Here is a 26463-nt window from a genome sequence, read left to right as displayed (position 1 = left end):
TATTACAAGGTTCTTTGATATGGTCAATATGTAGTAATCAAGGTTCTTAGATATGGTCAATATGTAGTAATCAAGGTTCTTAGATATGATTCGTAATATTATTACAAGGTTCTTAGATATGGTCAATATGTAGTAATCAAGGTTCTTAGATATGATTCGTATATAGGAAATCAAGGATCTTAGATATCGTCTGTATAGAGTAGATGAGGTTTTTAGATAGGGTAAGCATAGAGAAGGCAAGGTTCTTAGATATAAATCGTAATAGTATTACAAGGTTCTTAGATATGGTCAATATAGAGTAGACATGGTTTGTATAGATAAGGCAAGGTTCTTAGATATGGTCAATATAGAGTCAACAAGGTTCTTAGATAAGGGAAGGCAAGGTTCTTAGAAATGATTCGTAATATTATTACAAGGTTCTTAGATATGGTCAATATGTAGTAATCAAGGTTCTTAGATATGGCTCGTATAGAGAAGTCAAGGTTCTTAGATATTGTCTGTATAGAGTAGACATGGTTAGTATAGAGAAGGCAAGGTTCTTAGATATGGTCAATATAGAGTAAACAAGGTTCTTAGATATTGATAGTACAGAGTAGACGAGGTTCTTAGATAGGGTAAGTATAGAGCAGGCGAGGTTCTTAGATATGATTCGTAATATTATTACAAGGTTCTTAGATATGGTCAATATGGAGTAGGCAAAGTTCATAGATATGGTCAATATGAAGTAAACAAGGTTCTAAGATTTGGCTCGTATAGAGTAGACATGGTTTTTAGATATGGTTTGTATAGAGAAGGCAAGGTTCTTAGATATGGTTCGTAATATTGTTACATGTCTTTTAGATATGGTCAATGTAAAGTAAATAATGCTTTTAGTTTTTAATAGTACAGAGTGGACAAGGTTCTTAGATATTGTTAATAAAGAGTAGACAAGGTTCCTAGATACAGTCAGTATAGAGTAAATAATGCTTTTAGATATGGTTTGTAATACTTTCACAATGTTCTTTTATATGGTTAGTATAGAGAGGTAAGGTTCTTAGATATGGTCAATATAGAGGAGTCAAGGTTCTGTGATATGGTCTGTATAGAGTAGACAAGGTTTTTAGATATGGTTAGTATAGAGTAGACAAGGTTCTTAGATATGATTGGTATGGAGAAGTCAAGGTTCTTAGATATTGTTAGTACCGAGTAGACAAAGTTCTTAGATATGGTCAGTATAAACAGTGAAAGGTTCTTAGATTTGGCCATTCTGTATTGAATAGACAAGGTTCTTAGATATGGTTTGTATAGCGTAGAGACCATATCTAAGAACCTTGTTTACTCTATGCTGACAGTATCTAAGAACCTTGACTTCTCTATATCGACCATATCTAAGAACCTTGACTTCTCTATAATGACTGTATCTAAGAACCTTGTCTTTTCTATGCTGACTGTATTTAAGAACCTTTTTACTATGTATCGACCATATCTAAGAACCCTGTCTAATCTATACCGACTGTATCTGAGAACCTTGTTTACTCTGTATTGACCATATATAAGAACATTGTTTACTCTGTATCGACCATATGTAAGAACCTTGTCTACTCTATACTGACACTATCTAAGAACCTTGTCTACTATATATACTGACTGTATCTAAGAACATTGTTTACTCTATGCTGACCGTATCTAAGAACCTTGTTTACTCTGTACTGGCCATATTTAAGAACCTTGTCTACTCTATGCTGACCGTATCTAAGAACCTTGTCTACTCTTTATTGACTATATATAAGAACCTTGTTTACTCTGTACTGGCCAAATCAAGGAACCTTGTCTTCTCTGTACTAACCATATCTAAGAAACTTGCTTACTCTGTACTGGCCATATCTAGTAAAGTTTCCTCGATATGGTTAGTATAGAGAAGGCAAGGTTCTTAGAGATGGTCAATATAGAGTAAACAAGGCAAGGTTCTTAGATATGGTTAGTATAGAGTAGACAAGGTTCTTGGATATGGTCAGCATAGAGTACACAAGGTTCTTAAATATGGCCAGTACAGAGTAAACAATGTCCTTAAATACTGTCAGCATAGAGAAGTCAAGGTTTTTAGATATGGTTAGTATAGAGTAGACAAGGTTCTTAGATATGGTCAGCATAGAGTGTACAAGGTTCTTAGATATAGTTTGCAAAGTGAAGACAAGGTTCTTAGATATAGTTTGTAAAGTGAAGTCAAGGCTCTTAGATTTTGTTAGTATAGAGTAGACAAGGTTCCTAGATACAGTCAGCATAGAGTAGACAAGGTTCTTAGATATGGTCTAGATATATATCTTAAAAGATTTCTCTGTGTACATGCACCTTCTGGCTAAATGGCTTTTAAGAAACCATGGTATATGACAATAACTATGCAGCTCTTTGTCAAATTTTAATATTTTGTACATGTACAATAATTAAGCAAAGATACTTATTCTGTATCTGGTTAATTTCATTGACCAAACAGAAGTATGCTTCCTGCAGTAAGGATTAATTATTGTGATGCCATTCTTTTTTGGGTTGATTGGCTAAATCGAGGGTCAACAAACTAATAATCAAATTAATCGAATTTTATAGATATGACTTTTTAGCTTCAATATTATATATCTTGCTTCAAACCTTGATGTGTAACCTTGAAAATTACTGTTTTGACTGTGATTTTTTAACATTTTAAAATGTTTTGTTAACAATATGGCATGATTTTACATATAATATATAATTAAATGCAAGACAAAAAATACATTTTAAGAGAGCAATTTTATTATGAGACAATAAACATTGATCCAAAAGAACTTTAAGTGATTAAGCATTCTTTATGTATACATTTTAAAAGTTGATGCAAAAATACATTACCGTTAGTTTGAACAAATTAAATAACTGCACATGTATACAATGTAGGCTCTGCATTTGAAGAAACCTCTGCATTTCATTTATAATATAGTTAAATCAACTATGTAAGCTATCATCTATAAAACATGAGACCTGTTCCAAAAAAACTAAACCTCATCCAGCATCCAAAACCTATGGCTCAGATTCAGTATTCAAGCCTGTCAGGTGCATCAGTATACATAAGACACATCTCCATGCAAGTTTGGTGAAGTTCAGACCAGTAATAACTAAGATATCATCATCAGAGGGCACTAGCAATTAAAACCTTAACCTGCTCCAGGATCCGCAACCTTTGGCTCAGATTCAACATCCATGCCTGTCAGGTGCACCTGTATCATAAGACACACCATCCATTCAAGTTTGGTGAAGTTAGGCCCTGTAATAACCAAGATATATTTTTTAGCATCCTTGATAATGGAGATCAAGTCCTGCATCTGAAGCTTCCTCTGTGATTCATTCATATTACAGTTTAATCAACTATGCAAGTTTGAAATAGTACTATTATCTATTAAACATGTGACCTGTTCCAAAAAACTTAACCATATCCAGCATTTGAAACCTATGGCTCAGACTCAGCATTCAAGCCTGTCAGGTGCATCAGTATCATAAGACGCACCATCCATGGAAGTCTGGTGAAGTAAGGACAAGTAGTAACTAAGATATAATCATCAGAGGGCACCTGTTTCACAAACATTAACCAGCTCTAAAAACCTTAACCTCCTCCAGCATCCAAAACCTATGGCTCAGATTCAGCATGCATGTATCATAAGACGCACCATCCATGGAAGTCTGGTGAAGTTAGGACAAGTAGTAACTAAGATATAATCATCAGAGGGCACCTGCAACAAAAACTTTAACCAGCTCTAAAAACCTTAACCTCCTTCAGCATCTGTAACCTATAGCTCAGATTCAGCACCCAAGCCTGCCTGGTGCATCAGTATCATAAGAAACACCATCAATGCAAGTTTAGTGAAGTACGGACCAGTAGTAACTAAGATATAATCATCAGAGGGCACCTGCAACAAAAACTTTAACCTGGTCCAAAAACCTTAACCTCCTCCAGCATCCGAAACCTATAGCTCAGATTCAGCACTCAAGCCTGTCTGGTGCATCAGTATCATAAGACACACCATCCATGCAAGTTTGGTGAAGTACGGACCTGCAGTAACTTAGATATTGCTATCAAAGGGCACCTGCAACAAAAACTTTAACCTGGTCCAACAACCTTAACCTCCTCCAGCATCTGAAATTTAGGACTCAGATTCAGCATCCAAGTCTTTCAAGTCCATAAGTAGGTCCAGATGCAAGTTTGGTGAAGATAGGACAAGTAATAGCTTAGATACAGGACCTGCAACAAAAACTTTAACCAGGTCAATACGCCGACGCCGAGGGTATAGCATAAGCTCCCCATGACTTCGTCTCGGTGAGCTAAAAATGGTTACAAAATTTTGGACTCATCATATTTTAATGCAAATAAAAAAAGGATTAAGAAAAGGCTATGAACAGTGCATGTCTGCATAAAAGACAAAATCATATAGAGTGAATTTATGTCAGCTTTAAATGAAGACAAATATAAATCTAGCTAAACTTCATTCATATCTTGCTACACAGATCGGGCATATAAAACCCTCTATTGGCGCCTCTGTGATGTGTACACACACAAAATGGCACCATCTACCACACACACCACATCCTATCCAGGCTTCTCTCTGCCCTGGTCTCCTACATCCTTCCATATCACAGAGTGTCCTCTGTGCTGGTGGCACCCTACTTGCCTCCAGTAGTTGGTTAAGGACATACAATCTCATGTTCATGGCACAGTCTTTATTTAATGCTTCCAAACTACTGCCACAAGCAAGGGCCATAGCATTCTAGAAAAAAAAGCACATCCTGAAATAAATTTCATGTATCTGTTTCCTTTCAATAAATCTTATCAATGATCAATGCAGGCAATTTAAAAACAACAGAAGTGGTTCAAGTAACCTTATCATTGATTATTTGAATTATTCTATGACTCTAATATTTTGTTTCTTTTATGGTTGAGAGAAATTCAAATTGTATTATAATTTATAGGTATGTACTTAAAAATGTTAAACAATAAAATGCTTTTTTTTTGTTCATTTTGAAATCAATGGTTCAAACTATTGCAGAAATAATTAATACAGTAAAACAAGTTAATAATGAATGTGCTTTTAATGAATTGATGCTTACAGCAAACTGATTTTCATTCCCCATGACTTTAAAATATATTGTTAACTATTGTGGATATAAGGAATTATGTTTATATCAAAGCAAAACCAGCTGTCCCTAGCATGTCATTATATGAGTATTTTACTGTACTGATGTTATACCATCAAAACAAAAACACCACAGCTACTCCCATCCGTCTGTCTTTGTGACTGTAGCTGTCCTACAGTCCACGAACACTGCAAATCATTCACATGCTTATCCCGGATATGCATGTACTTCCTAGACAAAAAAAAACTTCAACTGTAAATGATATCCAAAACTTTCAACTTAATCTTCATTAAGAAAATTGTAAACAATTATAGCAAATTTACATTACTTTTCTGATTATGAATTATTCACAATTCATAGTCTACAGTAAAATTTGATTATAAGGAAATCAATGGAATATCAAAAACTAGATTCCTTGTAACTGAGATTGTATATAAGATCCATTAAAAAAACCTCATAGCTGTGACCTCTTTATAACCATGTTTTATTGCAGTGATTAATAATGTACTAACTTTGTGGAAGGGATCAGATTCATAATTTCCCATATATTATATACAAATACATGTATGATTTACCTAATGCAATTTTAATATTCCTAAACTTTAGAGCTCGAGTGAATCTAAATTACCTAATTAAATCAGTATCAGCATGATTTGCATCAAGCAGGAATCAAATTAAGTTTATAATATGGTAATATAGGAAAAAGAGTGCAACATAAACACATTTAAGGCTTCATTTTGGGAAAGAGTACTGACAAAATAAGAAAATAACCATAAGATGATAACTTACATCCATCTCTGTATTAAAGTGTGATTCTCCCCATTCATTGAATCAAGGATGGTAACCGATCTCTGGGGAACATTGGCAACAAGCAGTACCCAGTGGTTTTCATGAACATTTACTGGTAGAAAAATCCATCTAAATGCAGATAATCGTACCTACAAGAAGGTGAAGAAATGCATGTAATCAATTCAGTTGCAATCAGCAGCATACTAGGAAGAAATGCATGTAATCAATTCAGTTGCAATCAGCAGCATACTAGGTAGTTTTACAATAAGATGAACTTTACAAATAAAGTTTAAGTGAAACATAATTTTAATGTTAATAACACAGAAAATGAAGGATAAATGTGTTATATCTATGACTATATTTAATATTGATGATGCAATGCTATTGTGCACAACTTTCACTTTATAATAGAACATGTAAGTTGAAAAACTGCAGAAAATATGAAGTTTTGCCTATTAAAGACAAATGTATAATCAAACAATCAATTTAAACATTTATCACTTTGTAATTAACTTAACCATTAAAAATGAAGCATTTACCTTTTGATACAACCAAGTATCGAACCTGCCAAGTTCCCAGAGAACTGCCAAATAAGAAGGCATCACAAATATGTGATTTGAATCCTCCTTATTTTGATTCCACATTAGAAGGGCCAGGTATGCATTAATAACCTAACAAAAATTATAAATAAGGCTTGCATTCTTATAATGTTCAAAAAAATACATTGAAGACAAAACGGAAAGACCCATTGCCAACTTCATATATGTACACTGATCACCTGCCACCTATATGCAACTTCGTCTTCTCTTATTGATAATTCCTCTAGTAAACAGTATGTAAATCCCCCTCAGGAAAAACAGTGAACCTGACAATACTAAAATATTCTAAATGATATTTATTAAATACCTTATCATTCAACCAATTTTGGTTTTTTAGGGTATTGAAGTCGCCCTTGTCCAGGACCTCCCCACAAACATGGTACCGTGTCCCTGGCTTGATTTTGGGCACACCTTTAGTTGCAGAGCTCAAAATAGTCTGAATCATTGAAAATGGGTCTGAAAAACAAATGAAAATTTAAAATATATCTGTTAAATTTTGCAATGATCTAATTTTCACTTTTTTTTTCGTGATCTCTTTTAGATCGCAAAATATGAATACGCAGAAATTATATTCTGTATTATTTTTTAATAAGAAAATTATACAAAGGCCAAAAAATGACTAATGCGAATAAAAAATACTACACATTTTCCTTATTTTCACAAATTTTGTGACATGCGAGAAAAAAAAACCGGATATACAGTATGAGGTAGAAGTCTTTTGTTAGTAGTTTTTGGAATAATACACAGATTTTTCACTACCTGTATCCTGTTTGGAACTGTGTGAGGCGCTCTACAATAATAAAGAACAGCTAATTACAAAGCATGATAAACAAGTGAAAAGCTGTCAATGTGACAGCAAACCGTGAACTGTATCCATAATCCATGTCAACCCGTATCCAGTGAAATGGAGTACCCTATATATGCAACATTTTGCCAAAAAATGACTAAGTTCAAAAGCTGTATTTTTTTCATTAATTATCAGAAATCAAAATCCTAGCAATATGCACACCTCTGATATATGTACAACTGATCTGCAAAAGAACAACTTCCTATCTTGAAAACTGTAGAAGGAGTTATCCGTACAATAAGGGTATCCTTTATGCAATATTTTGCCAAAAATGACTACCGGTAAGTTCAAAAGCTGGTATTTTTTGGATAAATTATCGGAAATCAAAATCCTAGCAATATGCACACCTCTGATATATGTACAATTGATCTGCAAAAGAACAACTTCCTATCTTGAAAACTGTACGAGGAGTTATCCGTACAATGAGGGTACCCTTTTGGCAGCCGCCCGCCCGCCATTTTCACAATTTTAATAACCGGATTTTTCCGTTAGAAACCCTGGTTAAAAATTGTAACATTTCAGATGGAGAGATTTGTGCTTGAATTTTTCATAAAAGTTTTACATATTTGAAAAAAAATCATGAATGAGTAAACTTTGATTGACTTTGCCTTTACACACAATGAAGAGTATACCTATACATAATTATATAATATCCTGCATTGGTTTGACCAAAACACAACAATACAACAGTTGCTGATATATTTATAACAGTTACTATAGTAGAATCTTGATATTTTCATATGCCATGGGCATTTGAATAATTTGTATTCTCTACCTATTGACTTACATGTACCAGTTCAAATTGTGAATAGATTTTTCGATACAAGTCTTTTTATTTACATGCAGTCACTTACATGGACATTGGCCTTTGAATCTTTAACACTGGGCTCCTAAAAAATGATGACATAAAAGTAACATCTAATAACATTCATTTATAATAAGCCTGTTTCTACTTTTACAGTCACTTACATGTAATTCAACTTTCTCCTTTTCCTTCTTGGGATCTTCAAGAACAGGCTCCTACAAAAAAAAAAAAAAACAAATTTAAAGTTCCACCATTAAAATCTTCAATAATTAGCTAATCCGTTCAAGAGATAATTAAATTTCACTTTACGTAGCTCGCGGGTTTGCTGACGTCACAACAGAAATCGACGTAAAGAGTTGACCGTCATAGTAAACTCATAATTTTATTTTAAAATGACAAATGAGATATTTAGAAGTATAAAAGAAAATATTTTAGACAGCTTATATGCGGTTTATGACTGTTTATACAAAGATTTATAATATCAAGTGCTGAAAATTTAAAGATGTCACATAAATTGTCACATTTTGTTTTATAAAGATAAAGAATGAGTGTGCGTTAGAACTCTTCCATTTAAAGTCATGTTTTAAAATAGAATGTATGCATTAACTTCGCTTTTTTTTTTACAATTATAACTTCTGTAATTTGTACTACTAATTAAATTCTTAAATTTCTTTTGGCTTGAGATAACCGTTTTATTTGATTACTTACTTATAATGTCAGTAGTTGCCTGGCATTTTATTTTTGCATTGATTGACTCAGAGTTTCATAAAAACAAAAATAGCAATTTTCTGTATCTTTACAGCCTTACATTAATTGCATTTGATAACATTCACAATAAAGTCTAATAAGCATTTACATGTTCTAAAATGTGTTAAACAGCTAGTCTTGTCAATAAATGCATTTCAATTTTGGTGTTCTAAGAAGTAAGGAAATAATGACGTCAGGCTAACGTCGTAATGAAAATATAAGATTTTGAGAAATCTTTTAAATTTTTAAAGTTTTTTTGCCAAAAATTGGCTGAGAACACATACTGATATTTTTTTATGAATTGATTCATAATTATCTCCTCTGTTTTTGTGTTGAGTATGATTAATTTCGTCTGAATCGTTTAAAAGTTTGGAGCATAGTTTTGTAATGCGTTTCTCAGTTAAAATGTGCATTTTACTATATATTTCATTGAAATGGCGTTGCTTGATTTTATTAATGACACTGTATTTGAAACACGATAACATTATTACCGCGCAGACAAATCTTAAATATATTTTAGAAATAAAACTATAAAACCTATGGATCACGTAGACAAATTTTCAAGGTAGGTTTTCTCACAAGCAGGTAAACCAGCGAGCTTCCTTAAAGGTCATAAACAATTATCTTCATTTACAGGTCTTACTTCAGCATCTGTCTTGTCCTCTCTTTCTGCCAGACCTGGCTCCTTGAAAAATAACATCAGAAGAAATAAAAGTGATTTGAGCCAGATTTTACAATTATGGATTGACTTTGCCATTACACGCAATGAAGAGTATACCTATACATATATAATATCCTGCACTGGTTTGACCAAAACACAACAATACAACAGTTGCTGATATATTTATAACAGTTACTATAGTAGAATCTTGATATTTTCATACGCCATGGGGATTTGAATAATTTGTATTCTCTACCTATTGACTTACATGTACCAGTTCAAATTGTGAATAGATTTTTCGATACAAGTCTTTTTATTTACATGCAGTCACTTACATGGACATTGGCCTTTGAATCTTTAACACTGGGCTCCTAAAAAATGATGACATAAAAGTAACATCTAATAACATTCATTTATAATAAGCCTGTTTCTACTTTTACAGTCACTTACATGTAATTCAACTTTCTCCTTTTCCTTCTTGGGATCTTCAAGAACAGGCTCCTACAAAAAAAAAAAAAAACAAATTTAAAGTTCCACCATTAAAATCTTCAATAATTAGCTAATCCGTTCAAGAGATAATTAAATTTCACTTAAAGGTCATAAACAATTATCTTCATTTACAGGTCTAATTTCTTCAGCATCCGTCTTGTCCTCTCTTTCTGCCAGACCTGGCTCCTTGAAAAATAACATCAGAAGAAATAAAAGTGATTTGAGCCAGATTTTACAATTATGAAATACCAGTAACTATATTTAAAAGTCATTAACAAATTTCTTCATCTACAGTCCTTACATCAACATCCATCTTTTCCGTAAAATAGGTCTCCTACAAGAAACAATAGATTGGTGAACTGGATACCATATACATTTATTTTTCATAATATATAAGTCTAGCCTAAATGGCAAAATAACCTTTTAAATACCTTCTCATTCAATTTAAATAATAAAATGATTTCTTTGTTTGATGATAGTACAGGAATTCATGTTTGCAACCATTGTGTTTTTATGCAGAAGTTTGAACCATTCATCCCAGTAATATCAAACAAACATTATATCTATAAAAGTATCTGTGATTAAGTAAAATATTTATATTATTGATCCACAGGGCCATAAAAACATCCCATCATGTTCTCATTTTAAAATTATAGAGGTATGCATGGGTATTGCATGTATATGAAAACATCACTTTGCGTATACTTTATAATTGTAGGCAGGAAGATGTACTGGTAAATCATATAATTCATGCATTAACTACCTGTTTATGATGACTGGATGAATTTTTGCTGGAACATTTTCCCTAAAAAATCAACAACAAAAATACACTATAGCTAAAATAAATATTAAGGTAATGAACAAAGTTTTAAAATGGAAGTTTGTTTGCTTCTTAAACACAGTTATCTTTGTTGCAAAAATGATTCACTATGATATGTGATATATAACAACCAAGTGTCATTAAACTTGTTTAATGCTTCTGTAAAAGAAAGAAAAGGGTTTTTGTTTGAAAAATGCACTAAAAATACTTTGAAATTAAAATTATAATTAAAAAAAAAAACCTTTACTGTTTGAAAATTATAGCTTACGCTCAGTACAAATGCTTTGTACGAATTTATCACTTTAACACACTCTTCTCTCTTCAACCGGTCTTCCTCTAAAACAAACAAGAGGCCTATGGATCACATCACTCACCTAAGTACCATTGGTCATGCTGTTCTTTACCAGATTTTCCACATTGTAACATCTATTGTGACCCCATCCTACCCGCAAGAGTCATGATTTGGACATTTAGAATCTACACTACCCCAGTATGCTTCCACATATGTTCCAGGACCCAATCCTATTTTTTTCTTTTCTTGATTATCTCCCCTTGGAGGAAGACTTGGTCCTTACTTTAACTGCCCTTCCCTCAAGGATGCTTTGTACTAAATTTGGTTTAAATTGGCCCTGTGGTCCTTGAGAAGTTGAAAATATATATAGTTTACAGACAGACGGACGGACAACGGATGATCAGAAAACTCACTTGAGCTTTCAGCTCTGGTGAGCTAAAAAGGGCTTGGTTCTAACTGTTGGGCATTTACATAGTTACATAATTATTTGAGATAGAGAACATTTTGGTGTACAGTTATTCTCTAAACTGTTTGCTTCTATTCTATTGGTGGTATACTTACTTCTCTTGTTGTCATTCGGTGAAACGAATGGAACATCTTTTGGATACCATTCTGGGGTCAATCTTTCAATACCCCAAAATCCTCTGACTATCCCATACTTGTTATATACTATAATAAAAATACTGTTTATCATACATGTAAAAGCTCTTTATCTTGTAACAATACATATTATGCTTGAAAAAGGATAATTATATTACTTGGTGTTTCCATTTTTTTTTTACATTTACCCTTAATAAATATACAAAAAAGGATAAAAATTATATGAATACAGGTTAAGTACGAAACCAATGAGTTATGATGCAGAGGGAATCTACAAATACATTGCAAGTGATTAGATGGTAATGAATGTGAAATATTGCATCAGTGTAAGCATCATTAAAGCAAGGATAAAATTTTGACAATTATAAATTGCTATTTTCAGGTGAATACAATCTACCTCACGGGAACAATATTCAACTGGCTCAAAACAATGTGAATTATAGCTTTTTGTGGGTTGCTAAATTATAATGCTGACGGCTAATATAAAAAGTAATTATTTCTTTATGTGATGAAATGATTGAAACCCATGTAGCAATATCTGCCATCTTTCTTAGCTGTTTATATCTGATGAATATTATGTGTTTGCCAAATACTTTGAGAAACAATGAAATTTCAAAGGTTGACAATATAAACATATTAACCTAAAGTATCAATTGATTCAATGCTGGTGAATATAACTTTTATGATTTACAGCACATTGGTTTGCAGCCAATTAGAGAGTTAGGAATCATTCAATTATATAATAGAAAAGTGAATGTTATTTTCATTATGAATATATTGTATATAACAAAGGATATCAAATGATAGGCATGTATTGTTAATAATACTGAAGCTTATTAATTAAGGTTTATGTTTTGCTATCATAAAACAGAAATGAGAAGTAAATTATTATTGAGAAATAATTTCAGTGATTTTAGATAACCAATGATTGCCTGTATAGTTCATCTAGCAAGAGTGTACTATGATAAAAATGCCACACACCACATCTATGTAGACCACCATGATGATATATACTTACCAAAACATAACACTTACCAAGTCCACTTACCCATGCACAGCTTTAATTAAATAAAATATAAAATTCAACCCTAATGATAACATAACCAAGAAACATCACTTGGCCTCATACATTAGGCACTCATATATATCTTTCTCTTTTTCATTTAAAGTTTTCTTTACTTGTTTTCTGTTTTTCTGGAGTACATGAAAATTTTTCAAATTCATAAACTTTAAAAAGTTCTCAATTTATTGAAAGGATACAATCTTCAAACTTGCATTTTTAACTAAGTCTAACTGAATTTTAAGTTTTGTCAAATGTTTTGTCAAATGTTCCATTACTGCTCAATCTTAAATATAAATTGCTAGGATTGTTCAAATTTATCAATTTATTTCTATTCTCTTTTGGAAACTGAATTCTCAATTTTAATTGAGAATCAGAATTTTTCACCCCCTGTTTTAGGCTTCTTGACATTTTAAACAGAACACTTGGCATTTCAATCAACCCATGTTAAATTAAAGAAAAAGACCAGCTTTAAATTTTACAATACTGTTTAAATTTAATGGGTATTTAAATTTACCATATGCTCCAACTAAATTTCCCACCACCTTTCTCAAGTTAGGCAAATTAATTTCCTCAGGTGCAAGAGCAGGCAAACCTGAAAGAGAATTCTTTAAAAACATTTCTATTGGAGTAGCAAATACACCTTAAGATACTTTAAAATAATTACTGTAGTTTCCTAAATAGACAGGATGAGAGCATGTAATTTCACAAGAAGCACCACTCACGCTTTTAATTTTTTGGAGTTAAATTTATGGTAAAATTTTCTAAGCCACCCAATCACTAATAATTTTTATAGCAATTTGACATCTAAGAGACATTTTGTGATACATGTATTTAGTACATGTGTAAAATAAAGAATTTACTTGAAAAAGAAATCTTGACATGAGTACTGAATTCTGAAAACTTACCAACAGGTACAATTTCTTTAGATGGCATCTGGACTCCATAAGAGCCAGATGCGGCATCTATGAATTTTTCCATAACCGATCCATCCTCTACAAACTTTTTCAGGTTGGATGTTCCTAAAGTTGTTGTAATAAAGAAATACAAAATATGGTTAAACTTTGATATCTCAAACACTGATGTCTATATGATGTTGAAGTGACTTGAAAGTCCCAACAACTTTAAGTATTTTACCCTTTATATCTAAAATCCTCAGTTATCTTGAAATTTGTTCATAGCCCCATAGACTTCAAATTAATGTGGTTTGACTGTATCAAAATATTGTAATGAGACTTTCTTTAATGTGAGAAGAATCATATCAAAAATAAATGAAAATGGTAACAAGAAAAACTTAAAGATGAAATACTCATAGCTTACAAAGTAAACAGACAAAAAAAAAGATCAGAGATTCAGAAGTTTTTTTTTTTAATTAAACATTAATTTATGAGAAATATTGCTGATTTTTAATTTTTATTTCTTTTGGTTATTTATCCTTATATATAATTTTAATTGGCATAGATCATTCACATTTAGTTTCAAAAATTACAAACCTCTAAAATCTATTGCCTTTGCTCTACTGTTGAAGCGTAGCACAGCCACTTGCTGGCCTTTTTCTACTAGTTTATCAACCTGAAATATTTATTCATCATAAAAATATATTTGCTTGACAAGAAGAAAGACATAATCAATATTACATTAGTTCTTGTGAGAACAATAAAATAGTGAAAATAACATATACTTATTCAAATTTTAAGAAATGACATACATATTTCTCTATCTTCTTCCACCATTTCTTTTCCATCCTTCTTTAGTTACTGAAAAATGTATCATAATAAGATTCAACAATCTATTCTTGTCTTTTTCTTTTTAGCCTATCAATATATATACCAACTAGACAACATTGATATGGTGACCATGTTAAAGGGCACCGCTTAAACAGTGGACAATAGGATAAAAAGAATTTCAGAGAATTTTGCTTTGACCTTGACCTACTGTAAAATCATTAGATTTTGTGGTGGCTCAATTTTCGTGGAATTTGTGGGTACCTCCCATCCACGAATTAACATCCTCCACAAAATAAAAAAATAGATGTTATAAAATCATATGTTCTTATGATGATAAAAAAGAATACACATAATTATATCCCCATGAACCTGTAAAAGTTAAGCAATCCATGAAAAATGGCCCCAACGGGTTTTAATGATTTCACAGTATATCTTCAAAATTTTCAAGCTGGCATAGAACTTCTTATTCAATCTCATTACCCCTTACATACAGGCATTTTTGTTCAATCTGAACATATTAACCAAATGGGAAATAATCCATGGTCTAAAACTGATTATAAAGTGAACTGCTTTGACCTTCACATTAACCTTGATCATGGTCACTGCACGCCATTAACCAAAAAGCTCTGTTTGAGTAAAGTATTAGCCAAACAGGGGCTACAAGGAGAGTATGTATATGCTTAAAACATGATTTTAGCTTGATCTAAATGACCTTGACATTTGACCTACAAACATCATTTAAGGCCACTGCATACCCTTTAATCAAAGGCATCACGTGGGTGATATATGCACCAGATTGGAGCAAAGGAAGAGAAGTCATGCTCCGAACAAGGATTTTTCGTATAATTCTGCTATGACCTTCACATTTGACCTATGCAAATTTGTTCAAGGTCACTACAAACCTGTAATTTATAAGCTCTGAGTATGAAAAGTATGAATCAAATAGGGATAAGTTAAAAGCATATATAAGTGCTGATTTTTTTTTTTGCATGGGCCGTTATGACCTTGACCCCTGACCTGCAGGTCACTGCACACCCTTCGACCATAGACACTTTGTAAGTGAAATATGAGCTAGATTGGAAGAAGGGGATAGAAGATATGCTCCAGACAAGGATTTTTTTAAAATTCTGCTATGACCTTAACCTTGAACCTAGAAAATGGTTCGAGGTCATTGCACACCCTTTACCAAAAGAATCCCTGTGGGTAAAGTATCTGGCCAAGCAGATGAAAGGAAAGACAGACGAACAGACGGACGGACAGACTGATTACTATAGGGCACCCGCAGTGAAGGGGCCCTAATTATTGTAAACCAAGTTCCAGGGATGGGGTAATCATAATCAGTAATCGTAATCAGCTGTAATCGATTACAGGTTGCTGAGTAATCATGAGTAATCAGTAATCATCCATTTTTCTTATTACAAGTAATCATAATTTAATCGATTACTCTGTGAAAAAGTCCTGTAATCATGATTAATTTTTGATTACTTTTATGATTACAATGGCAAAACTCAATAGGTTGAAATCATTATTCATTGGATCTTATATTTAGTGAATAAGGTTCAGTCTTAAAGTTGGTCAGTATTTATTGCCCTTGGGCATGTTTAAATTCATGTCCAGTCATGATACAATGAGTTTGCTATTCAACAGTCCTTGCTTTTAGGCGCATTAGAAAACAGTTCACATACTGTGCTTATTTAATTGGGAAAATTATTTAAAGGGTCACTTTTAGTTGGACTTTGTTTAGAGAAAGATGTCTGCTGTACAACATTTTGAGTTTTCTGATGATCAAACATCATCGGGTATTGTGAAAGCCAAATGTAGATACTGTTCTGCATACATATCGGGGAATGCAAAAACTACTTAAAATAGTAAATAATGCAACAAATTACATTGATACCAGAATAAAGAGTCCTGTCAAAAAATGCACTGTTTTTTTTAAAATGAAACATTTAAACTATGAAAAAACTGAAAAACAAATAATGTAATCTAAAGTAATCACAAGTAATCATGATTACAATGAGGAAAAGTAATCTAATGTAATCAATTACTTTTAAAAATGGATGTAATTAGCCTGTAATCGATTACTTTTAAAACCAAAAGTAATTGTAATTTAATCGATTACTTTTGAAAGTAATCAACCCCATCCCTGAAAAGTATTTCACTGAACAAGTTTCAATTGAGGTGACTTACTATAAACCAACTTTTATTCGCGTGTGAGAAATTTTTGCGAGGTTTATGGGAGCCTTGTCATCGTGAATACCTATATCTCGCCGCGAACCAATCCTTTGTCTATAGTTTTTATAACAATACAGGTCTGGATAAGGCTTGGTCGGAGACATTAGTTGTTGTGACTGAGCCAGTTTATAAACAATTGATCGCGAAAATTAAGTCACCGCGAATAAAAATTGGTTTATAGTAAGTCACCTCAATTGAAACTTGTTCAGTGAAATACTTTTCATGCATGGATCAAGGGGGGGTCTAACACCCCCCCCCCCCTTGAGATATGCAGTTATTAAATGTATATACTAAACCATCCCCACAATGTCAGGGATTCTGAGTCAACATGTAAGGATGATACTTCATCAATAAATTTAAAATTAAAAACTGAAAGTTGAAAATTTTGGGCGTCATAAAAAAATAGAGGCGAGTGATTACATTTTATTATAAAAGGTCATTTTATCATTTAAAATATTTATTTATCATTTAAAATACACGTAGAAAGCATTAACTATATTCGCCACTGTTATGGACCCCTACTGATCGCTTTTTTTATTCAAACATACATATTTACTAGTAAACCTTGCTGACGATCTAACGAGAAAATCAATCTATTGATTTATTAAAAAAAAAATAATGGTCACAAATACCAAATTAGAAGATATTTAATCCCAAAATCATTTTAATCATTTCTGATTCCTAGCATCAAAACAAAGTACAAAATGCCTCACAAATTATCTGTTTAGACAAAATGTTTTTGGGTGATTTAATGTATCTCTTACTAATGTTGGTTATGTATTTTTTGCAATGTCGCTACCTGCATATCCCGAATGAATCCCCAAAGAAAGCATTTTATTGCATAGTAGCTATATAGTTATTATAACATCTATCATGGCACCAGTGTAATAGGAAATGAAGAACAGTCAGATACCACATTGAAAACATATAGTTGGACCAGGAATCTGTGGCGTCGAAGCAAATTGAAAGTGGGGGTTGGGGGTAAGGGGGCTAGACTAATCATCAAAAGCCTTGACAAAAAAAAAAAAACTATTTCCCAAGATCTCGATATTCCTAATCCGTGAGGGGGGGGGGGCAGTATAATTTTTCTATTTTCAATATTACTATTAATATTTAATTCTTTTAAAGGTAAATTCAATTTAGGAACAATTATGTTTCCAGCGAGAAAAAGTGGGGGTGGGGGGCTAGCCCCTCCGGGATGCTTAACGTGTTATGTGTCTAATGGTTTGGTTTACGTTAATAATAAATTGTATTTTAAATTTCCGATCCATATAATAAATTATATACCTTGTGCAAATAGTTCAGCAAGCAGCTTACGGTGCAAGGTGACTTATGGTGAAAGCGAAAAAAGAAAAATCATTAGCCAATGAGAGTTCGCTTAACAAAATATGGTTAGTAGGCAACCAATCAGATCAAGGTCCATATCGAGGTTCTTAGATCCAATAATACGTTACTATTATACCTCTTATTTATGTCTCTGCTTAGCATGCCCAAAAGGGCGCAGAATTTGGAAAATTATCTCATCTTACCATAAGCATAAAAACAACCAAAAATATATATATAAAATAACGAATCACATTCATACCAAAATACTCAAAGGATATCCATTCTTGACTCCTTTTATGATGTTTGATGTCAGAAAATTGTGAGTTAGCAGCTTCATGTTGGTGATAGATACTGAACAAGTTTACAAATATTTATGACAAAACGAATTAGTAAAAAAAGTATTACACCATTATCGTTTTTGACATTGACTTTTGTAAATCAGAGTTAATTATAATATATGAAAAAATATTTCGAACTAAAATATATGTATATTTATTATTATTTTATTAATATACAACATATAAATATATTCGTTTTTATCAATTTTCCCTATGCCATTCCTAAATTTTACAAATTCAATATGGCAGCTCCCATCATCTACACATGATGTTTGATGTACACTCGGCTGACTTGTTTTTGTGACTTGTGACTTTGAATTTCAAATTTCTTACAATACTTCATATACAGTAAGATAACAATTACAAGAGAGGGTGATGTCAAAGAAGAGTATCTCCTTTGTAACTGACCTGGAGTTTTGTCCAACATGCGGGACAATTCTTCCTCTTCCAGGAATGGACGACTACGTCACATGTAAACTGTGTGGTTACAAGATCCATGTCCAAGGTAGGTGTAAATGTTGTAAGATTAAATGTTTACAAGTATTATAACACAATAATCTTAATTTCTTTGCTTTTTATATCTCTTTTTTCAAAACAGAATTTGATGGAGTCAAAATCACATCAAGCATTGTGTTCAACCGCCCCGAAACTCTGCAGACAAATGCTGAAGAAGGGGAGACAAGCAGCGGACCTCTGGTGAGTTCTTCTTCAGATCATGATAGCGAGCACAGCTCGCTGGCGCGCAGCACTGGAGCGAAGCGAGCTCTACCGGCAAGGCGTGTGTGAATAGAAAATTCGGACTAGTTGCACATTCATTCAACGGATTTTTTTGGCGTCAGTAAATCGGACCAATAATGCATTGTTTTAATCGTCCCAGTAGTTCCCTGTAATCATTGCACTAGTTATCACTTCACACTCTCATGAGAACCAGCAAAACAATAAAAACAATAACGATGTATACGACATACAATCAATGTTACCACTAAAGTTCACCTCAGTACACTCGATCAAAAATAATCGAGTGATGTCACAAATGTTACACATTGATCCGATAATTTTTTAGGGTGTCAGTAAATTTTGACCAACAATTCATAGTACCAATGGTTTCCAACCTCACGTTCTCGCGAGAATCAAAGTAAAACTTTTGAGAAGCATTTAAGATGTGTAATTTTAAGAACATCATGCTTTTTAAGTAAATAAAACAGTATACTTCGCGTACTTTTATTTCTCAGTGGAGTTTTAAAAAGTCATACTACACTTAACCACCGTGGACTTTGATGTCACAATAAGGGGAAATTACTCTAACTGAAGTTATTGTAAATCTGCTGAAAATCCTCTCAAAATCTTGCAAAGCTAAAGAATGAGGACATTTCTTCAGATATAGGAAACAGTTGTAACTTGCACTCATTTGGATGAATGCTCACATTTATTTTATTCACTATGATTATGGTAACGTTAATTTCCAGGAACATACACGTTGCATCGTTTTTTTTTAAAGGGGGTGGGTGGGTGGAAAAAAAGAGAAAAAAGGTTAATTCTCAAAATGATAAAAATTCAAATCCTTCAGCTCTTTAGCAGTTCAATGGTTTCTTTATTTTCACTTCCATTTATTACATGCTCCCAATCCCAAGGTGGGGGGGTGGGGAAACTCCATTTTCTTTGTATAATATGATAAGCAAATTTTTTTTAAAGCGTAAATTAAAAAATAAAAATTAATTTATTTTTTTAAAGTGGAGGAGGCAACTCCATGATAAGTCGATTTTCTATTTGTAAATTGAAAAGAAAAATAAAAAAAAATTTTAACATGGGGGGGGGGGGGCTCTATAATAAGTCAATTTCTGTATGTAAGTTTAAGAAAAAATGTCTACTGCAAAAAAAGGGGATGAACTGACGTACATTACAATCTTTAAGGAGGAGATAGAGTGCAATGAACATTTATATTAAAATCTTTATTATTCAACAACATTGTATCTGAGATTGAACTATTGTTCTGCTTATAAATAAATAAATAACAAATCTTATAAACTATGAATAATGTAAATTTACTGAAAAAATAGGTGTTTTATTTTTATTTTGCAATCAAATTTATTTATGTTGTAAATTTTATTTTTATTGATTTATCATAATAATTTTATTGATTTATCATTACCCCAACGGTTGCACCGTAAAACATATTACCTTAAAATATCATCAACTACAGCGGTATGAAATATTTATCCCCAATTTGTTTTCGCTGCTTTTGCTCTTGTTGTCAACATCCTTTAAGGCTGGGTGAATTCAAATGTCTCAAACTATTTCTCTTTTAACACAACTGTGCCTAGGCAAATTAAAGATGGGACAAAATTGTTTGCAATGAAAAGGGGCAAAATAACCCTGTATACAGTATTTTTATTTAATTGTAGTGACTGCCAACAACGTATAAAGCGATCTTGTGGGAAAGTAATTCCGGTATATGAAAGGCAAATTAAGATACATTTCATACCAAACAATAGTTGAATTTGTAAATATGTGTATAATGTACAGTTCTAGTGTGTTCTTATGGTGCATACACAACGACCTCATTCATAATCAAAGTAAGATTGTTTCTTCATCAAACCTCCAGCTGCTTGCTTTCTGGGTAGATAATTTTGGTGGTATAAAAATTGGAAACTTTCTAAAAGGAGAGTGATGCCATGTTATTTTTGTTATATAACAAGTGTTTTCTGGATTATTAATGTAGCAATTATAATTCACAGGCTGACAGAAAATGCAGCAAGTGTGGGCACGAGAAGATGTCATACACAACTCGACAAACCCGATCGGCTGACGAAGGACAGACTGTCTTCTTTACTTGTCTAAACTGCAAGTGAGTGCATTTGTAATTGTAATGTGTGGAATAGTTTAATAGTCTTTTAATTTATAAGGAGAAACTCGTACAACACAACAATCAGGCTCATATAGAAGTTACAACATGTAAGCCTGGATGTGATATTCTAATGGGTAATTAAGTCAAATAAAAATACCAAAACATGAAAAACCTTGGCATAGTGCTTTAATGGTCATAATGTCAGTGGGATTGTCAGGGGGTGGGGTTGGTTTTGATAACCGTTTATGGTGCTTTTTTTATCTTGTAACATCTTGCAACTTAATATTTAGGAGCACATGAATACCCAGTTTTAATTTTAAATGCTCAAATCAAGCGAAACTGCAGTAAATAACTGCACCTTAACTTTTAATGTTGAGAACAGTATAATATTAAAGCAATTTTTATGTATACCAAATATTTATAATTAAGAGATTTCGGTAGATTTCTTAGGTATTACTGGCTAGAATCAACTTCAAACAAAACTATTTATATATTCATGTACTTTTATGCAATTTCATTTTCTTATTTGTGTACTTGCAATTTTCATATTTATACACAAACAGTTTTAAAGTTGTTTATCCTATAAACCTAGTTAGTATTGTTACTTAGAAATTGCAATCAAACCTTTTGTATAGGATTATACAATAAAGTATGTTTAAACCATGTGGTAGAAGAGGTAAGTATGATGAAGCTCTTTATTACACAAAATACATTCTAAAATCTTTAATTTTTCATTGTTTCCTTTCAGATCCCAAGAAATAGAATATTCCTGACCCGGCCATCCTGTTTATTGCTTCATTTACTAACATTGTTCTGTCTGTGTTTGATAATTTAGACTTGTGAGATTTATACTGTTTGTGTCATTCAGAATAAATCTGATGCATTTTGTTAGATTTTTGATTAAATACTAAATACTGTTATTGACTAGTATATTAGCTTATTTTTGTCATGTATAGCTAATGCATAAATATTGTTGACAAGTTATGTTGGTTTTTAGCTCACCTGAGCTAAAAGCTCAAGTGAGCTTTTCTGATCAAAATTTGTCGGTTGTCTGTTGTCGTCGTTGTCGTTGGCGGCATTGTCGTTGTAAACTTTTCACATTTTCTTCTTCTTCTCCAGAACCACTGGGCAGATTTCAACCAAATTTGGCACAAAGCATCACTAGGTCAAGGGGATTCAAGTTTGTTCAAATGAAGGGCCACGCCCTCTTTAAAGGGGAGATAATTGAGAATTATTAAAAATTTGTTATTATTTTTCAAAAATCTTCTTCTCAAAAACTATTCGTCCAGAAAAGCTTAAACTTGTGTGGAAGCATCCTCAGGTAGTGTAGATTCAAGTTTGTTCAAATCATGGTCCCCGGGGGTAGGGTGGGGCCACAATAGGGGGATCAAGTTTTACATAGGAATATATATAGGAAATCTTTAAAAATCTTCTTCTCAAAAACTATCAGGCCAGAAAAACTCAAATTAAAGTGGAAGCATCCTCAAGTAGTGTAGATTCAAGTTTGTTCAAATCATGGTCCCCGGGGGTAGGGCGGGGCCACAATAGGGGGATCAAGTTTTACATAGGAATATATAGAGGAAATCTTTAAAAAAAATTCTTTTAAAAACTATTAGGCCAAGAAAGCTCAAATTATTATGGAAGCAACCTCAAGTAGTGTAGATTCAAGTTTGTTCAAATCATGGTCCCTTGGGGTAGGGTGGGGCCACAATAGGGGGATGAAGTTTTACATAGGATTATATAGAGGAAATCTTTAAAAATCTTCTTCTCAAAAACAATTAGGCCATAAAAGCTCAAATTAAAATAAAAGCATCCTCAGGTAGTGTAGATTCAAATTTGTTCAAATGATGGTCCCCGGGGGTAGGGTGGGGCCACAATAGGGGGATCAAGTTTTACATAGGAATATATAGAGGAAATCTTTAAAAATCTTCTTCTCAAAAACTATTCGGCCAGAAATGCTCAAATTAAAATGGAAGCATTCTCAGGTAGTGTAGATTCAAATTTGTTCAAATCATGGTCCCCGTAGGTAGGGTGGGGCCAAAATAGGGGGATAAATTTTTACATAGGAATATATAGAGGAAATCTTTAAAAATCATTTTCTCAAAAACTATCAGGCCAAAAAAGCTCAAACTAAAATGGAAGCATCCTCAGGTAGTGTAGATTCAAGTTTATTCAAATCATGGTCCCTAGGGGTATGGTGGGGCCACAATGGGGGGATAGATTTTTACACAGGAATATATAGAGAAAATCTTATTCTCGTAAACTATTAGGCCAGGAAAGCTCAAATTTGAGTGGAAGCATCCTCAGATAGTGTAGATTCAAGTTTGTCACAATGGTCCCCGGGGGTAGGGTGGGGCCACAATTGGGGGATAAATTTTTATACAGGAATATATAGAGAAAATCTTTAAAAAAAATTCTTTTAAAAACTATCAGGCCAAGAAAGCTCAAATTGGCATGTAACCATCATCAGATAATGTAAATTCAAATTTGTTCAAATCATGGTACCTGGGGGTAGGGCGGGGCCACAATGGGGGATAAATCTATATATAGAGAAAATCTTTAAAATTCTTCTCAAAAACTATTAGGCCAGGAAAGCCCAAATTTGAGTGGAAGCATCCCCAGATCGTATAGATTAAAGTTTGTTTAAATAATAGTCCAGGGGTAGGGTGAGGCCACAATGGGGGATGAATTTTTACGTAGGAATATATAGAGAAAATCTTTAAAAATCTTCTTTTTAAAAACTATTTGGCAAGAAAAGCTTAAACTTGTGTAGAGGCATCCTCGGGTAGTGTAAATTCAAGTTTGCAAAATCACAGTCCCTATTTGTAGGGCGGGGCCGCGATGTGGGGGGGGGGGGTATATAGGAATAGAGAAAAATCTTCTTACAGCTACAACAACAAAAGGGGCTTGGTTTTTACAAAAAAAAGATGTGGATAAAAATTGGCAGATTTTGAATTTTTTTTAGCAAGATCTGCTGTACTTAGTTGTCAAGATATTTTGATACTATACTGCTAATTTGATCAGAGTTAAGGCTCAGGTGAGCGATGTGGCCCCTGGGCCTCTTGTTTCCAATGCTTTTATTTTTAACCAGGATTTCCATAGGTAAAATCTGATTGGTGTCAAAGGTGGCAGGTGGGTGGCTGCCAAAAGTATAGCCCTTTTGTACAGGAAGTTCCTCCTACAGTTTTCAAGACAGGAAGTTGTTTGTTTTGCAGATCAATTTTACATATATTAGGGATGTACATATTACGTGAATTTTGATTTATGTTCATTTTTGCGAAAAATATTAGCTGTTGAACTTAGCCATTTTGTTGCATATTATTCCATATAGGGTACCACTTTTGTACACTTGTGAGATAACTTTCACTACAGGTTTTAAGATATTTTTTGTTTCTCAGATTAATGGTCATATATCAGAGGTGTGCATGTTATTTGGATTTGGATTTTAATAATTTTTGAAAAAAATACCAGCTGTTGAACTTTGTCAATTTTTGACAAAACTAGGGCCGAGCTCGTTGCACAGCAACGAAGAGATCTTCCGTTGCAGCTTCCTGTTGGGAAAGGATTGTCAATCAGTCTGATTAAAAGCACCCTTCTTCTCCTTACAGGGTCTGACAGGTATTGATAGGGGGTCATCTTCACATGACCTAAACTTCTGACCATTCAGGGCTTTAGAAAATTAATTGGAACTTTTAAAATGGAGATAGGCATATTAATTCATCCTGCTTTCTATGTAACCCCCAGACTAAGTATTGAAGAGTTGCACCTCTCATTAAACAGATAAAGGCATGTATTTGGTAACTGAGAGTATATATAGGTTGTGTGCAAATATGTAGGTCACATGAAGATGACCTGTTATCGTTACCTATCAAACCCTGATGGGTGTAAGGAAAAAGGTGGTGATTTTAATCAGACTGGATTGTCAATAAGATAAAAGTACATGTAAGTGCAGAAAATAAAAAACAAACGATGACGCCTTCTCCAACCTGAGGGTGTGTAATGTGAGAGGTGCTCAGCGGGACAGAGGGACAGTTCTCCGTATAATGATTGGCCATGCAAGCACTCGGCGTCGTTTTGCTTCTAGGAACAAGTTTATCCGAAATGTATTAACAAGCAAATAAAAGAAAAAATTACTAAAATCTTCAAAATTCTTATTCGTGGTAGTGGTAGGGGAGGGGGAGTTGTGAGGCAGCTATAACTTCTTTTGTTTAATATGATTTTGTTTTAAAGAATGTGGGTGCTTAAGATGTAGATTCGGCAGGAATCTGGGCGCACAAGGAGAGTGAAAATTTCATCAATTAATTTTGAATATTTTTCGAATTTTAACCGTTATTTGGTTTCTGTTGGATGTGGAATGAGTGGAAAAATATTTGAAATGCAAAAGGTTTTATTATAATATGGGTCTAAATATAGCAACACGATGCAATTCATGCAAAATCCTACTTATTTACAACTGTTTTCAAATGATTTTGTTGTCTCTGGGTCTTCTCTCCACAAATTTGAAATGTGTAAAGGTAACATATTTCAACATTAAAAATGTCGCATTTTAAAAAAAGATGGAGAGATGACCCAGAGATGACTAATTATGTACTTTTCAAATTATTTTTTGAAGGATAAAAAACAAAGTCCATTGATATGACAGTGATGTTTCAAACAGTACTTTATAGAGCATATATTGACAAGTCTCCGTGGCTCAGTGATTTCGTCCTGGATTTAGTGAATACATACATTCAGTGTTTTGGGTTCAAATCCAACTGGTGGTCTTTTTAAAAAAATTAAACTTTTTTGTTTTAAATGTATGTTATTATAACATGATGTTGAATTATAATATACCGGTATATTTTAATTTGTTTTTATTGATTTCTAGATCTGCTGTATGAACACTATAAAAAAATTCTTTTCTTATTACTATTTTTTTAGGATAACACAATATAACTTCATTAAATAATGTTTTCATTAACATTTCCAACTAGTTATCGGTTTACCTCTCATTGCCATTTTTTGAAAGCTTTGTGAGTTTTTCAATAACCGGAATAGCCATGTACTTCGACTCTCAACATAATATATTTTTGCTGAAACCTGTACATAGCCTTTCGTGGTTATAGACATTTAAATCCCAATTGATTCGTGTCGAGGATTCCTGCAAACTTACA

The 26463-nt window shown here is 32.9% G+C and overlaps 2 protein-coding genes across 2 annotated transcripts; one reads left to right on the top strand and one right to left on the bottom strand.

Moving 5' to 3' along the window:
* Window positions 1-2741: 2741 nt before the first annotated feature.
* On the bottom strand, window positions 2742-13366 carry LOC136269646 (sentrin-specific protease 1-like). Its single transcript, XM_066077539.1, has 18 exons — window positions 13357-13366; window positions 12815-12837; window positions 11741-11848; window positions 11156-11223; window positions 10831-10872; window positions 10369-10401; window positions 10200-10253; window positions 10029-10079; window positions 9914-9949; window positions 9561-9602; window positions 8335-8385; window positions 8220-8255; window positions 7278-7308; window positions 6826-6974; window positions 6459-6590; window positions 5920-6068; window positions 5244-5361; window positions 2742-4763 (listed from the first exon to the last, which is right to left on the bottom strand). Exons 6-18 carry the CDS (start codon window positions 10378-10380, stop codon window positions 4482-4484), a joined length of 1143 nt encoding a protein of 380 aa, XP_065933611.1. The 5' UTR covers window positions 10381-10401; window positions 10831-10872; window positions 11156-11223; window positions 11741-11848; window positions 12815-12837; window positions 13357-13366; the 3' UTR covers window positions 2742-4481.
* A 5342-nt stretch (window positions 13367-18708) lies between these two features.
* LOC105324220 (DNA-directed RNA polymerase I subunit RPA12) lies at window positions 18709-22291 on the top strand. Its single transcript, XM_066077540.1, has 4 exons — window positions 18709-18970; window positions 19064-19161; window positions 21201-21310; window positions 22059-22291. Exons 1-4 carry the CDS (start codon window positions 18841-18843, stop codon window positions 22081-22083), a joined length of 363 nt encoding a protein of 120 aa, XP_065933612.1. The 5' UTR covers window positions 18709-18840; the 3' UTR covers window positions 22084-22291.
* Window positions 22292-26463: the final 4172 nt, after the last annotated feature.

The sequence above is a fragment of the Magallana gigas genome, chromosome 2, assembly GCF_963853765.1.
Source record: "Magallana gigas chromosome 2, xbMagGiga1.1, whole genome shotgun sequence".
NCBI classification, from domain to species: Eukaryota; Metazoa; Mollusca; class Bivalvia; order Ostreida; family Ostreidae; genus Magallana; species Magallana gigas.
This window is presented reverse-complemented; position numbering and strand designations above follow the sequence as displayed.